The 14,512-nt window shown below is 43.3% G+C and overlaps 2 protein-coding genes across 4 annotated transcripts in view; one reads left to right on the top strand and one right to left on the bottom strand.

The window, feature by feature from the left end:
- Window positions 1-276: 276 nt before the first annotated feature.
- Window positions 277-14,512, top strand: part of LOC122571998 (cell adhesion molecule 3-like) — a 39,324-nt gene continuing 25,088 nt past the window's right edge. Inside the window, exons 1-2 of the mRNA XM_043736435.1 lie at window positions 277-966; window positions 13,894-14,102. Coding sequence (XP_043592370.1) covers window positions 930-966; window positions 13,894-14,102 — 246 coding nt within the window. The 5' untranslated portion in view covers window positions 277-929. The remainder of the gene's footprint in view (window positions 967-13,893; window positions 14,103-14,512) is intronic.
- On the bottom strand, window positions 7,427-10,430 carry LOC122571999. 3 transcript variants are annotated; one of them, XM_043736436.1, is made up of 4 exons: window positions 10,343-10,430; window positions 9,957-10,221; window positions 8,433-8,917; window positions 7,427-8,003 (listed from the first exon to the last, which is right to left on the bottom strand). In XM_043736436.1, exons 1-3 carry the CDS (start codon window positions 10,376-10,378, stop codon window positions 8,892-8,894), a joined length of 327 nt encoding a protein of 108 aa, XP_043592371.1. In that variant the 5' UTR covers window positions 10,379-10,430; the 3' UTR covers window positions 7,427-8,003; window positions 8,433-8,891. The 3 variants fall into 3 exon arrangements, 1 of the variants encoding a protein (XP_043592371.1); XR_006318328.1 differs by lacking the exon at window positions 7,427-8,003 and having other exon boundaries at window positions 8,450-8,632; window positions 8,700-10,221; XR_006318329.1 differs by lacking the exon at window positions 7,427-8,003 and having other exon boundaries at window positions 8,450-10,221; window positions 10,279-10,412.

Here is a 14,512-nt window from a genome sequence, read left to right on the forward strand (position 1 = left end):
AGCGTTCCGCGTTGCACAAGGGACGCGTGTACGTTCGCGTCCTCTATGAACACATACTCGCTAGCTTACGAAGGACGAAGAGGTTCCTGAAACGAAGCAGCCGCGAGTTAACACGGTTAGAAGAAGAGGAGGAACAGAGAAGGAGGAACGGTATTGTGGGAAGGGTGGGAGTAGATGATTTTAGAGTAGGGGGTAGGGAGAAGAGAAGGAAGGGGTTGGCCTATCGGCTCGGGGTTGCTCGGAATCTATCGGTGGGCCAGATTTCACTGACACAGTGTACGGCTTACCGGCACACGCAAACGATATCCTCTCGCTTTGCTATCGCGCGTCCTCCGCGACTATCCTCGCCCCTCGTCGGCTGGCTTGGTGGTGGTGAAAGACGACGGCGACGAGCCAAGAGGAATAGCGGAGAGAGATCGGTTGCGGAGCGCTTGCGCGCGCACTCGCACTCGCGCCGCTCCTCGACGTCGTTTTGCAAGGAAATTGATTCTGCGCGAAACGCCAGGCTACGAGGGAGCATCGTCAGAAGAGCCGGGCTCCGCAGACCGCGCACACACCGCACAGGGGGTTGTTCGCATCGTTCGCCTCGCACGACACCGTCCGATCCGCCACTTGGTCCTTCGTCTAGCCGTCGGGGGCACGACTGTTCGTCGACCGTGCGCGACGTTGCTATTATGTAAGGGGACGTCGTGGTCGTGGTCGTTGTCGCGTTCACTTGGGTGCCAGCGGGAACATAGCAGAGGACGCGAACACGCACTGGACACGCGAAGGGGAGAGAACACGCGCTGGAAGGGCGACATGCGAAGAGACGCGTCGCGCCGGCCGCGTTACGACCACACACAGACGTGCCACGATCATCGTAACCACCACCGATCTGTGCAGGAGTAGGAACGTGATATTCGCAGGACGAACACTGCAGGAGAGCATCCATGGAATTGAAAATCCTGTGGTTCGTTCATATCGTGGGTGAGTGGAACGATATCGTCAAATTCGTGTCTATTATTTGTAACACGATCCTGTGATCTTTCGGTGCATTCTTTCAACATTTTCATGCTCGTTGTGTGTAGAAATTCCATCCGACTGTTCTCGCCCCTGATCTTCGTACGTTCCTTCTACTTCGTCCGTCGTTCTGCCCCTGCTTGACCCTCGCTCCTCGGCCATCCTTGCGGGCCGTTGCCCCTCGTGTCTCGCGTCCTGTATGGATTAGATTCTCCGTTCCAACGAAGGCCGTTATCCTAAATGCACGATAAAATAATGTTCACGCGTACAACGGTTCGAAGTTTCGTCGCGTGTTCTTAGGTGATTGAACGAGGTTCCAGTTATTTTAGATAGATTTAAGAGGATTCGTGTAGATCGGTGGCGTGTGTCGGCACGTCGATGTCTCTCAGTTTCGTCGGTGGTTTTCTCTTTGATAGAGCGAGATTGAAGCAAGCTGGAGGGTGGAAGGAACACGAGCTGCCGGATGAGATCAGAGGCATGAATTTTAAGTATGATTTCATGCACCAGCGGCGGGGTTGTTTGGTGAAAAGCGTGCGGCTCGTTCTTTGAGGGGATTGAAACGCGATTTAATTTCACCAAGCGCCGAGTTTCTTTCCACTACTTACGATGGTTACATTTTCGTTTATTTTTCGCTTAAGGAATTAGGAAACGGCACGCGCGGTTACACGCTGAAACGTGTAAAAGATTTCTGTCCAGCCGAAAGGCGATAAATCAACCAACACCTGTGAATAACGAGAGAACGAACGGATGTTATCGAATCAAAGAAAGTGTATCGAAATTTTCGTGAAATCATCGCCGTCGGATTTCCAACCGATCTGGACGCTTCAATTAAAAATGAACGCATGAAATCAAGCCGTTCGAACGTGAACAGGAGACAGAGAGGACAGAGAGAGAGAGAGAGCGCGAGAGAGAGAGAGAAAGAGAGGGAAGGAGAAAGAGGGAAAGAGCGAGATAGAGAGAGAGAGAGAGAGAGAGAGGAACTCGTTGAATATCGACGCTTCCGTGAAATTTTGTAATTTCACCTCGCTTCACGTGTCGCGACCGTGTGTATCGACCGACTCTTTGTTTAGGGGATGGAAAAAGCACAAAAAAAAGGGAAACAAGCGAAAAAAGAGGTAAAAGAGGAGAAACGAAAAAGTGAACATACGCGTGCACACATGTACAGGTACAAAATACGCACAGGGGATATGCAGTAGAGAGGAAACGGGACAGCAAGTTTGAAATGAGCGAAAAGGAAGGGAAAACTGCGAACGAAAGTCAGATGTCGAGATCGTTTTTCGCCGATACAACGAGGGGGCGAAGAGGGTGACTCCTCGTCATCGGCCGGTTAAAATATTTGTCCTCGCAACTATTTATTCGTCGAACGCGAATCGAACAGCTCGATTGGCGAACACGTTTCAGAACCAATGTCTGATCGACGAACAACCATATCGATCGATTCAGAAAAAAATTACTCCGTGTAGATTCGTGCAGGGAGATCAAGGAGCAAAAAACCGTAAGAAGTTGCAGAAGGAGGGGTGAGGCAGACAAATGATGGTGGATAGGATACGAAAGGAGGAAATGGCAGGAGAAACGAGTGGTACATGGACAGACGTAGACAAAGACATAAACAAAGACCTGGACAAAGTACGAGATACGAAGGAGAATAGGAAGTCGAGAGGATTCTCATCCATCGGAGCATTGAACTCGCGAAAGGGGGGTGGCTCGCGACGACGAGACGCTGTTTGCAAGGGTCACTGCTCTGGGACGGTCGAACGGTCGTTTCGATGATGGAAATTTAGCGAATTTGACGATTAATTGTGTCAATGGATAATTGCGTTAACGCTGCACGAACGAGCACTGCCGGTTTCAGGCCAGATCATCCCTCTCTTTCTATCGTAATTCATTCGCCGCAACAAATCGCAACCCCCTCCGTTAGTTTGGCCTCCATCATCGAGCCGTCCTTCGCGTTCGTTCATCGTCGAGTTATTTCATTGACACTCTATCGAATTCTTCTCTCTTTTTCTCCCCCCCCCCCTTTTTTTTACCGCCCGTTTCATCCAGCTGATCTCTCGTCCCTTTCAACTTTTTAAACACAACCGACGATAAACTCACTGTTGAAAAATTCGTGTCGGAGAACTGCGGTTTAATCGAACGTGTATATTCGTGCGGTTTTACGAGCTCACGGATAGAAACGCCGGGAGCCAGAACCGCGCACGAAACTCGCGCGTCTCGTTTTGGTTCTCAGCCGCGAGAACACCCCTCTTTCGTCGAATCGCCGACGTGAAATACGATCGCGCGGCGTCGAAACGTCGATTCCATTGTAGCGATTCCATCGACATCGAGCGCTCTTTTCTTCCTCTTTTTTTCCCGTTTCCCGACCGGCTTTTTGTTCTTTACTCGCGCGGCGCCGCTAGATTGTTTTCCTTGCCTCTTTCTGCCTCTTCACCCTACCCCGCGCCCCCTCCCGTGTATTTTCTTCCAGCCTGATCCTTTCTCCGTTTCTACCCCTTTATTCTATTTTCCATTCTCTCTCTTTTTTTAATCATATCTCGCCAGGCCTCCCCCGATACGCGTGCACTTACACGATCGTATGAAAGATTCAAGTCGGTCGGATCGGTTGGAGCCTGTCCCATCTTCGTCACCCAGACTTTCTTCTTTATTTCCTATCCCCGTTCTTCTCCTTCCTCATCCCGTTTCGCTCCCTTAGGAAGGAGCAGGTGCATTCTCTCTCGCGCAGTTCTTTCTTCCTACGTGTTTCTCTCTGTCTGCTCTCCGTCCTCCGTGCTACCCTTACAGCTACCGTTTCTTTCTTCCTCGTCGTAGCTGTTCTTTTCACCCCCTTGCCAAGCAGCCACGAGAGGTTAACGAGTCACGACGATTGTCATCTTTCACGCAGCATCGCGCTGCCAGCTAGACTCCGTTGAATAGCTCCGCCACTCTTGCAGCGTGGATCGTCGTTTCCCACCGCGGCCAAGCAATTCTCCCGGCGAGCAAGCGACCCGATTTATTCAGACCCATCCGGTCGCCGCTCCTTATTCCGTTCTTACGCAACCAGCGATTCTTGCCGCGCCCAACCCCCCTACTATTTCTTTCGGAAGAGGTATAGACCGCGGCTACGAGAAACCGGAAGAATTCTTCGGGTTCAATTGATGGCTAGAAACCAGTCTGGGACACGAGTAACTGGCTGGATAGGACGAAATATAACGATACGTGGATCGTAGATTAAAATATCAAGGAATGCCAGCGTTTGATGTTTCGGGTCGCTGGCTCCATTAGTAGTACAACTCGGATTTTTCACTCAACGAGGTCAAGTATCTTTCAAGCGACGTTTGTTTCGCTTGTTTTTAGCGCTGGTTAAACGTTCAATTAAAATTATATTCCGAAATAATTATTTTTAATACGGTCGAAACTGTTCTTCTATGCTCGGAGATCCAGTTTGTTTGACAATCGTTAAAAGGGAATTAGAGAGAGGGAGAAGGTTTAGAAGAGATTGGGAATACTACGAAATAGAAGAACAGAAATAACCAATTTATCATCTTTTGCATATTATTACTTAGGACGGAGATTTGGAGATTTGGAGATTCGGTGTACGATACGTATGTCTTTTTATATAGGTTTTCGTTCTGACTTTTGTTTACATTTGAAACGCACATTTTCATATTTTGATAGAATAGTCGCTGGTATTAGCGTTAAGAGGCTACATTCCAACTTGAAAGCGTAATTGTTTGGTGACTTTTAGGACGAGGATGCCACGAATTTCAGGTTACCGTAGCATGGTGCGCTCGTTCACGAAGATTTCGAAACCCGATTTTCTTCGAAACGAGAGTCTCCCAACGAAATACTTATTTTTCACGTAGAAATGCCACGATAACTGCAGCACCGTGTACACAGCAAAACAGACGAAATTTGCCCTGATTGTAGTGGCATCGTCGGCGTTAAGGCACTACGCTGGCGTTAAACGCAATCCTCGCGACACCATTCGCGCGATCTCGCTAATTTGCATCCATGTTTATCATCCGGAGTGGGAGATAATTGCCTTGGATGCGTTTCATCGTCGAAGGAAACGCGTGTTCCTGCTCGGAAGTCAGCAACATGTTCTCCCTGAACGTTTAATGTCGCGCCCGAATCCGAACAATCGTAAGGATAATAGGTTCTACGATATGGCCAAGTGTCGTAACGCCGGTTAGGTGATCGAAGTTTACATATTCGAACGCTTGCACGAGCCAATTTGTCGAAATTTCGGAAGATACGGCTACGAAGCCTCAATTTGCGTGTCGTGAAATGCAGCTCTGATTCGGCCCCCTGTCCAAAAGCTTGCAACAGTCGCGCATAGAATTCTGGTTGTCATTGGATCAATTGGCATGCTGTTATTTGCCACCTCGATTGTGAATCTCACTAGGTGGAAGTTAGTATGCACTTCTCGAGGTTCCAGACTGAAGTTTCCAACCCTTATCTTCTATGGTTTCCCTCACTTTCCTCGCCCAGTCACCTGAACGTGTAAACTATGACGCTTGACCGATTTTACGAGCCGATGGAGAATACGATACACACACTCCCGTTCACGAATATTGCGACGTGATTCGTTTAAATCGCCGAGCGAATGATTTTCCATTCCTGCCAGACGATCCTCGAAAATATATAGGTAAGTTGCAGTCAGAAGAAATATATTAAGAGATCTTCTCGCGGCATAATTGACCCGGTCGTTTTGTCATCGAATCTGTAAGCTAGAGTTACGTTGGCACGTCCCCTAAAAGATCGCATCCTGAAATTATTAGTAAATTGTTTGCATTGAATTCAAAGAACTTTATGATTTTATGATAATAGACAATGAACTTTATGGTAAATAGGGAACTCTTTGGATAAATAAAATGTACACCACCGATACATTAACGACTTTATCGAAACATGTATTTTCGTAAGAACACAATTTGCATAAATATCCGCAGTGCGGTCGTGCAACCATCTTTATTTCATGTTCTAACTTAGAATCTTTTTATTAGTGAGAGTGTACGTACTGTATCTTCCTGTATATAGTATCTCCTGACCCATGACCGAGGTTTCGAAACTTTATCGTCTATGCTTTATGTCAATTTACTCGTCGATATACCGGAACACGTAAACCATGACGTTTCTCAGTCTTTTACGGTCTCACGGAGGATACTATACGTCCTGTTAAAAAATGTAGAATGCCACATAAAATTCCTGTGTCACTGTGTCAATTTCTCGGTCTTCTCATTCACAACCTTGCTATAACGAAAAAGTATTCCTTTCTGTATCCGATCTATGATCTCTTCGACTACTTATTTTCCGTCATTTCTATTAACTTTTACAACTGTGTCGTCTAAGCTTGTTCGTCGAGATGACGTCTGACTGATTTTATGATTCCCTAGAAACTACTATACTTTAGCTTTAGTTCCATCTCTTATTGAAAAATTTATAACTCCACGCAGAACCACGATTGTCGTTGCAACAATCCACGTAGCTGCTCGATTCTTCGATTTACAGTCCTTTCCTTTTTTTGAACGTAACTGTAATGTTACGGTGACTAGCTTGTACGTCGTAATCGGTAATTCTTTTTTTAGATTACACATTCTACTCCACCGATTTTTATTATTAACGCGAAAAAAAACTTCCGAGGTGTAAGGTATAACGAAACAAGTTTTAGCAGATTAGATATCTAAACTGAATAATTGATTATTGTAAAACTAAGAAGCAGCGTAAATTGAAAATTTTTAACAATATCACGGGCTACATCCTTGGCTTGTTTCCATCACAGCTCTCTCTCTCTCTTTTTCCGAGTTTCCTCGCATTCATTTAGTTTGCAGACCTCTTTCAACCTAGCCTTTTCCTTCTACAAATTTCGTTCACTATTCAATCAACCATCTGAACTTTTCACTCCTCTCGTCCAACCAATCAACCACTTTCTTTTAACGAAAGATATATATTGTCCAACAGAGTTCAAACACAAGAATTTAGTTGATATATCCGCGTTGTATCGAAATAAAAACTTCGATATTCAACGATATATCCGATAGAAGAATTATTGTAAAACAATTTCACTGTACATTGTGAAATAATAGTAATAATTCCTGTTGCGTAAAGGATAACTTGTAACATTGACATCGCATGTCACCGTTATGCTGTTTTTACTGTTCCTCTTTCAATTACGTTATATACCTCTATATCTCGGCGCATCGTTATAGTTATTTATCTTGTTTCTAGAAAAATATACGTTTTTCCAGTTCTCGCTAAGCTCTACAAACGATAAAACGAGAAGCAGAGCAAACTGCTTTTTTCATTCCTCTTAACGTGACAAATTGACGCAAGGGATGACAGTCAACTCCGTTACGGTCCTCAAATTTTTATATCCTCATGCTGTTTGAACGAATAAAAGAGACTTTTTAATATTCCACGGAAAAACATTGTTACAAAACTGAAACAAAAAGACCTCGCTGGATCTTGAGGAACTTTTTAACGGCAAGAAAACACGATCGGATCGAAAACGATGCAAATCGGTAAAGTGTTTTCGCGCCATTAGGTTGGCCGGAGAATTGAGAAATTCGTAAAACCATTCACCATAAGAAACGCGACTCGACTTACCAAGTTAAATCCATCAGATTTCAAACTTCTTATATAATCGGTTTATTTGCCATGAGAACCAATTTTCATAGCTCGCGATCGCAAGGAAGATTGTTCGCCGAGTCTTTTGATAACGTTATGAGTTATCGAAACCATTTCTATCCCCGATGATTTTCACTGAACGAACGAGCTTTCACGGGCCCAAGATTTAATCGTCGCCGCCTCGTAATGAATTCGCCAGGGTTTTCTTAAACGACCGGCACACCCGCCGCCAATTACATCGCCGATTAAATTACGACCGCCTGGCAGAAGGTGGGTCGGTGTCGCGAATGAAATTCCGGCGAACCGACTGCTCTCGAAATCTTGATACTCTCGTATATTTCATGCTCTTTCATCTGCTCACTATATGGGCGGCTTACATTTTCATGATTTTCAGAGATACTCTATAACGAAGGTTTTGTTTAGTAGGATGAGAAGCTTAAGTAAAGTCTACTTCAGTTACATTATTGGAAAATTAATTTATAGGTTTAAACGAGATGAGTCCGAGTTTTGTTGAGTTTCGCGCGAATTAGGCGTTTCTCGTCTGATCGGTAGCAAAATTTGGTTCGTTGATATAGCAATGGCGAATGTTAATTGAAAGAAAGAAAAGAACGTGAAATTTTTCTATTCAAGTATTCTAGAACTTTTTGAACAAGTTTTCGTAAGCCGAGAACGATAAAAAAAGATCACGTGTGAATATAAATGATCCGGTTTATACCAAACGCATCTATATTTTTTTACCGTATCATGCAACTTGAGAATATACACTGTTTTTATATATCCGAGGTATCAGCGATAATTTTAAGTACCATTTTAACGACATTTTTACTTACCCCTCTAGAAGTAACAGTCTTAGGAAGACTAATTGAATTTCATCCGTTTAAGGTTCATAAAAAATACATTTCGAGATATAAAAACTGGCAAGGCTAAAGGTGAATTTAATTATAGGTAGCTGCCTTTAATTCTTAAAAACTAAGAATCGATCTTTTATACGCAGACGTTCATTCCCAACAAAGGGCATGTTTTCACAAAGCTGCAAACAGTGAACATTTCCATATTATTCTTTTAAATCTACCTTATTGCATAATATAACGATATACCATATTATTATACTACATCATCCATCTTCCAGATCTTTAGCACATCGTCAAAGTTGTCTAACGCCAACTATATCTTCTTACGTCACATACTTCAACGATATCCTCCATTATCCTCGCAATATTAGCCGCGTCCTCGAACCTGCGATTAGCGATACGTCCTTCCATTTTCTACCCACTGTTAAACTTCCATTTTCATCGGAAACTACGTTTTCGCGGACCTGTAAATCGTTCCCAGACTTTTCCTACATTTACTTTATGTACTAAACCATAGTAAGGTCATCGACGTCATTCTACTTCAAAGTTCTTGCTACGCTGTCTCAAAGTCACTTAACAAGAACTATATCTTACGTCAAACTCTCCAATATCCCCTGTTATCGTCCCGGTATAATTTATTCCCGCTAACAAGCGATTTCCCAATTACCTGGCCGACAACACGTCCTTCCATAAACCTCCATCTTCGCTAAAAAAAAATTCGTTCCCGTAAGCTTAGTAATTATTTCAAGTGGTTCTTCTAAAAATCTGCTCGTCGCGCACGTGTATCGCATCATCCTTGTAAAATCGTCTATCCATTCTACTCGAAAATCCACGATACAATCCTAACGCGAGTCGTATCTTACATCAAACACTCCGACGATACTCGCATTATCCCTTGATATTACTCATTTCCCGAAGCATGTGATCCCCTAATTACTTCCAACAACACGTGCTTCCCCCATCCGTGCCGAAACTTCCGTCTCGAAATCCGTGTGCCATCCCTCGCTCCATGGACCCTGCGAAAACACCCACGCGCCCTGACGAGGCAGCAACAGCTCCGTTTCAAACGTTCATCAAGGATCTTCTTTAAACAATCCTAGCCAAGCAATCTTGTCGACGATTAAATTACGGGGGCCGGGCAAAGGTGAGCTACCGGGGCCAAGTCGCAAATGAAATTCCGGCGAACGGAATCCGGCAGAAATCTTAACGATCCTTCGCTATCTTCTCGGAACAGAGTGGCAGGGCGACTGGGAAAGCGTGGCTCAAGGGAGCCGGTGCAATTTAAATCTGGCCAACCTCGCGACGCCAACCCCCATCGCGCGGAGGATGGGACAACGGGACGCTTAAAATGCCTCTGTGTCCGATTAAATCTTAACAACCTAATTTCCCGAGTCCCGCGCGTTCACCTCCGTTCGATGTTCCGCTGTTCTTCGATCTCTCCGCCATCCCACCAACCTTCCGGTTCCCAACGTTTTTCATTCTAACTTCTATTCTTCCTTTTACCTCTGCTTCTATCTCTATCCATCTTTTCGTTCGTTGGATCGCTGCTTTTCTTTTGATTTTCTTGAATCGAGACTTGAATTGGAACGAACGAGTCTCGGTAGGGAGTTCGTGGTTGTTGTACTTGATTCACTAGGTCGAAGATCGTCTCCTTTGAGAGCTCCAATTGCCCGATTGTGGACACCTGTGTGCTGCCTTCGATTCGGTTAATGGAAAGACCTTCCTTTCGTGTTTTCACTTGCATGCGATTTCCAGATACAGCGTGGACCTGTTGTTGTAAAATCGTTAGAAAGATCGACCAATCGTTAGAGAAATGTTTACAAACCACGTGTATCATAAAAATGTTATTAAATAGATTTTAAGGTTCGATATTCGATTGATTCACGCACAGATTCAGTTTTGTATACTCTGTATTTCACCACCATTTATAGCCATTAAAACACGCTGGATACTCTCTGATAATTAACACGTGGCGGACGCCAAAACAAAAGAGCGTCGTTAAAAGTCGTACCAACTTTGCACGTAGGAACTAGTGATCATACCAACCTTGCAGTTTCCTCAACAAAAAATTCCGAATAGTATTAGATGCTTTGCGACTTGCGATTTACTGCGATTGTCTATATTTAAATAATTTTATTTTACTTTATCCTACTTCGTTTTACATATATATGTATATTATTGAGATATGTATAATTTTGTGTGCTAGACTAGATTGGCCGCGTAGTAGTGACACACATATGTGAATACGAGTGTGTGGAAGTATGTGCATGCGCGGCGTCTCGAAAAACAGATGAATGTTACTGTTCCGTTGGTAGCGTGGTATGAAAGATGGCGAGACAAAGGAAGTGCTGAGACGCGTGCAAATGTTTATTAAATAAGTCTAAAACTATTTTAATATGAATTCTGAGTGTAACCTTAGTGTTCCTTTACTTTTATTTCGCCAATTAAGATCCACAATTCTCAACATATATATGTGTGTGTAAAGAGAGAGAGAGGGAGTGAATTTCCACTTTGCTAGATACAATTTATCAGAAAATTTGATACGAGTAAGTAAAATCCTGTGTACCTAGCATTAAGACGTGTATAAATTCGCAAACATCATCTGGAAACGATCTATTATACATACGTACAATACGTTGTTGGCGAATATTCTGCGCGAACCGTTGTATCGCGTGTCGCCCTGCTATAATATATTATGTATCCTTAGACAATGTCCGTAAATATACATACGTGCACCCTTTCTACAGCGATATAAATAAAACAAGTATAAGTCGTCCGTTATAGAACGGTAAGAAATTTACAATAGTTATCAATAATCTAATGGACACGTTATAAGATTGTATTCAATATCGATTTACGTTGTTCAATTGCAGTGGGAAGTTGCAATCCGACTTAAATACTTAAGCAATCAAGACGAGCCTTCGGTTCTCGAAACTTCAATATCAGATGTCTTCGTAAATAATGCATATTCATCCAAATGCATGGATACGGGTTTGCTCTAGATTTGCCCGCACTAGGTTCTACGTGCTAGACAAAATTTAGTTGAAATCGATGGTCTTCGCTGCTGTAACGTTTCCTTGCGACGGGATTTAGTTAACTGCTTTCTTGCACTCACGTTGTTAAATTACGCTGGGCCGACTTGCCAAACTAATTCTCGGCAATGTGAACATTTTCGGTGTACAGAGTGCGGTTGAATAACACGTACGAACGGCCATAAGCTATTATCCGACGAAGAAGTAAGAAAACAACTAGTAGAATAAAATTGCTTTGTACGACGCCTAGTTTTCGAGAAAACCGAGCTACAAAATTTGTCAAGTGCGCTTCAACTTGGTTAATTACTACCTAGGTATGAGTAAACAATCGGCAGAATTCCGCATGTGAAATACGTGCAACGAAATTTTATGCGTCGTAGCTCGTACATGTTACTCGGTCGCACCCTGTATGTAACTGGGTAGCTCACAGAAAACTACCTCGAGTGAATGTTAAACGCGCATAGTATATTTATAAAAATGCTCTACTTGTTAGTGTCCAAATACTTTCGCGAATCGCACTATCTTTTTTAATTTTATTCCATTTCGATATCATTTTACCATCGTATTTTAGCAATGTAGCATCGCGATAATACTAAATCGTTGCTCGTATTTACGATAATAATTAAACGGAGATTTCAGATTAAGCAAACAAACTGTAACGAATTACAACTTTTACGTCTCGCGGGCAAACAAAATTTTGGTTGTATAAGGGATAAAGCGGAGGTCAAAATTTTGATTTCACATTATAATACGATTATAGGATTTTCAATATAAACAGCGATACGTTAAATAATTACGAATACCATTATACGCGATAACGCGCAAGTGGAATTAATTAGCGAGAAAAAACACACGCTTACGTAGTCGTACAATAATTCGTTGTTTTCCCAAGCTTAAAATATCTGTAGAAGATTGCGCCTAACTAGCCCGTAGGATATTAAATTCTGTTGACCGTAATCAGCGAAATTCATTTCGCTCGGTTCATGCGGTATTTGTCTGTTGTGCTTTAAACTGCATTCAAAGTGGTGAATCTGTTCCGGACAGGTCGATTGAAGTGGCCTCAAACCCTTTCACGATTTCCACTGATGACAAACATCGATCTTCCTTCAGTGTTGCACGCGAAACGCTGTTCTTGCTTCTCTATGATCCTCTATAAACCTCGATTATCGTTATGTCAGCCTTTATTGCTCCGTTTACGAAACCATCTTTAGAAAAACAATAATCGACAACAGTACATTACGGTATAATATCTCTTCTCTTCTCGAGAAATTTTACGATAAATATTTCCGGAAAATTTTGGAAAATTTATTGGATCATTCAGCGGACCAATTTTAAGAATTGTTTCAACATTTTATAACTAATTCTATGATCATCGCAAAAGGTATCTTTCGTCGAGGATAGAACAATATATGACGAATCATCTCCTCCTTTCCTCTTTTCTTTCTTTTATTTATTTATTCCTCCGATCACATTTGTTGCTACGTTTAAGAAATCAGCTTGGAAATGATGATCAAGGGCGAAATATTCCATTACGTAATTACCTTTCCTTTCTTCGACATTGCTGTACTCCAGAGAATTTATTATTTCATTTATATCCGTTATATTAAAAAATTTATCTGGAAAGATCGGGGCGAGTGTAGCGTGTCCGATAAGGTGAACTACAAAATTCACCATTTCCAAGCAGCGTTCGAAAATCCAAGCACGTTGAGAAACACACTGGACGAACGAGTTGACGTGCATTTTTCCAAGTAAAATATTCACGTCGGAATTTTTATTATTCAGCGGGATCGCGGCGGAAGTCGCAATTATTTCCGGTGAAACGCGGCTGTCTCGAAGACCGTGGAGCCAAGTGCATCCGCAAAATTACAAACACACGACCCATGAACGAAAAACTTCAACATTTTCAGTCGTGTAACTCAATGAAACCTACAATTCGCTCGTGTACGCAGCGTAATATACCAGCATGAAACCGAGCTTACAATTCGGTTTAGCTTTTCCTTCGACCAAAAAGGCAACGAAAAAAGGAAACCCGCAGGCTCCTTGACTGCATGCTGAAACAAAACCCAACGATAAAACCCCTGGAATAGTCTGAGCAGGAGCTACCTGTCGTTAAACGCATCGCCGCGGTTCCTACAGCCGCCACCTTCTTCTCCTTCTACTCCCTCGTCCGTGTTCTCTTTCTTTTTTCTTGCCTCCTCTTTCTACCAAGAAAGTTCGAGAATACTATTGCAACTTGAACCCAGGTCTCGAGCTCATTAATTCTCGCTCAAGAGGGTCGACACCTTCTAGGATCGATGTTGTCGGTGCGAGAAGGAAACGGAACGCACCAACACTTTGTACGCTGTGCACGTGCAATATCAAATACAAAACGACAGCTATGTTGTATACGTGCGAACCGTATGTTGCAGGAATTTGCTCCGGTTTGCGAGAGGTGCGCATCCAGATACCGACGGCCGTGAAGAAAGGTGACTCGGCGATACTCAACTGCTGGTATGACACCGAGGGGGATCTTTTATACGCCGTCAAGTGGTACAAAGGGGGTCAAGAGTTTTATCGCTATGCCCCGAACGAGATCCCGGTCGTCAAGACTTTCCCCATCGGCAACCTGACGGTGAAGGTGAGCATCGTGTTCTGTCTATGCATTTTCTTTCGCACACTCGACCTCGTAGCCTGCGAGCCTATGCAGAGTCTGGAGGGTCGTCGATGCTCAATAGAGAGTGTCAGGTATCGCGATGATGATTGTTGTACAGGGAGCCCAAAAAATGAAAACACCACGAGGTTTCTAGAGTAACGACGAATATCGTGTTTCGTCTATTATTACTTTTTTACTTGTTCCTTTTGTTCGTTTCCTTACTTATTTCTAATTACTTATTTCTTTTTCCGGTATGCTCGACCTCGTGGCCCGCGAGCCTACGCGAAGTCTACAGGACTGTCGACGTTGAACAGAGAACGTACGAGGTATGCGAACGAAATCAGATTATTATACAGCATGTCTCAGAAATGAAGTCACGACGTAGTTTGGTGGAG

The sequence above is a fragment of the Bombus pyrosoma genome, linkage group LG10 (assembly GCF_014825855.1).
Source record: "Bombus pyrosoma isolate SC7728 linkage group LG10, ASM1482585v1, whole genome shotgun sequence".
NCBI classification, from domain to species: Eukaryota; Metazoa; Arthropoda; class Insecta; order Hymenoptera; family Apidae; genus Bombus; species Bombus pyrosoma.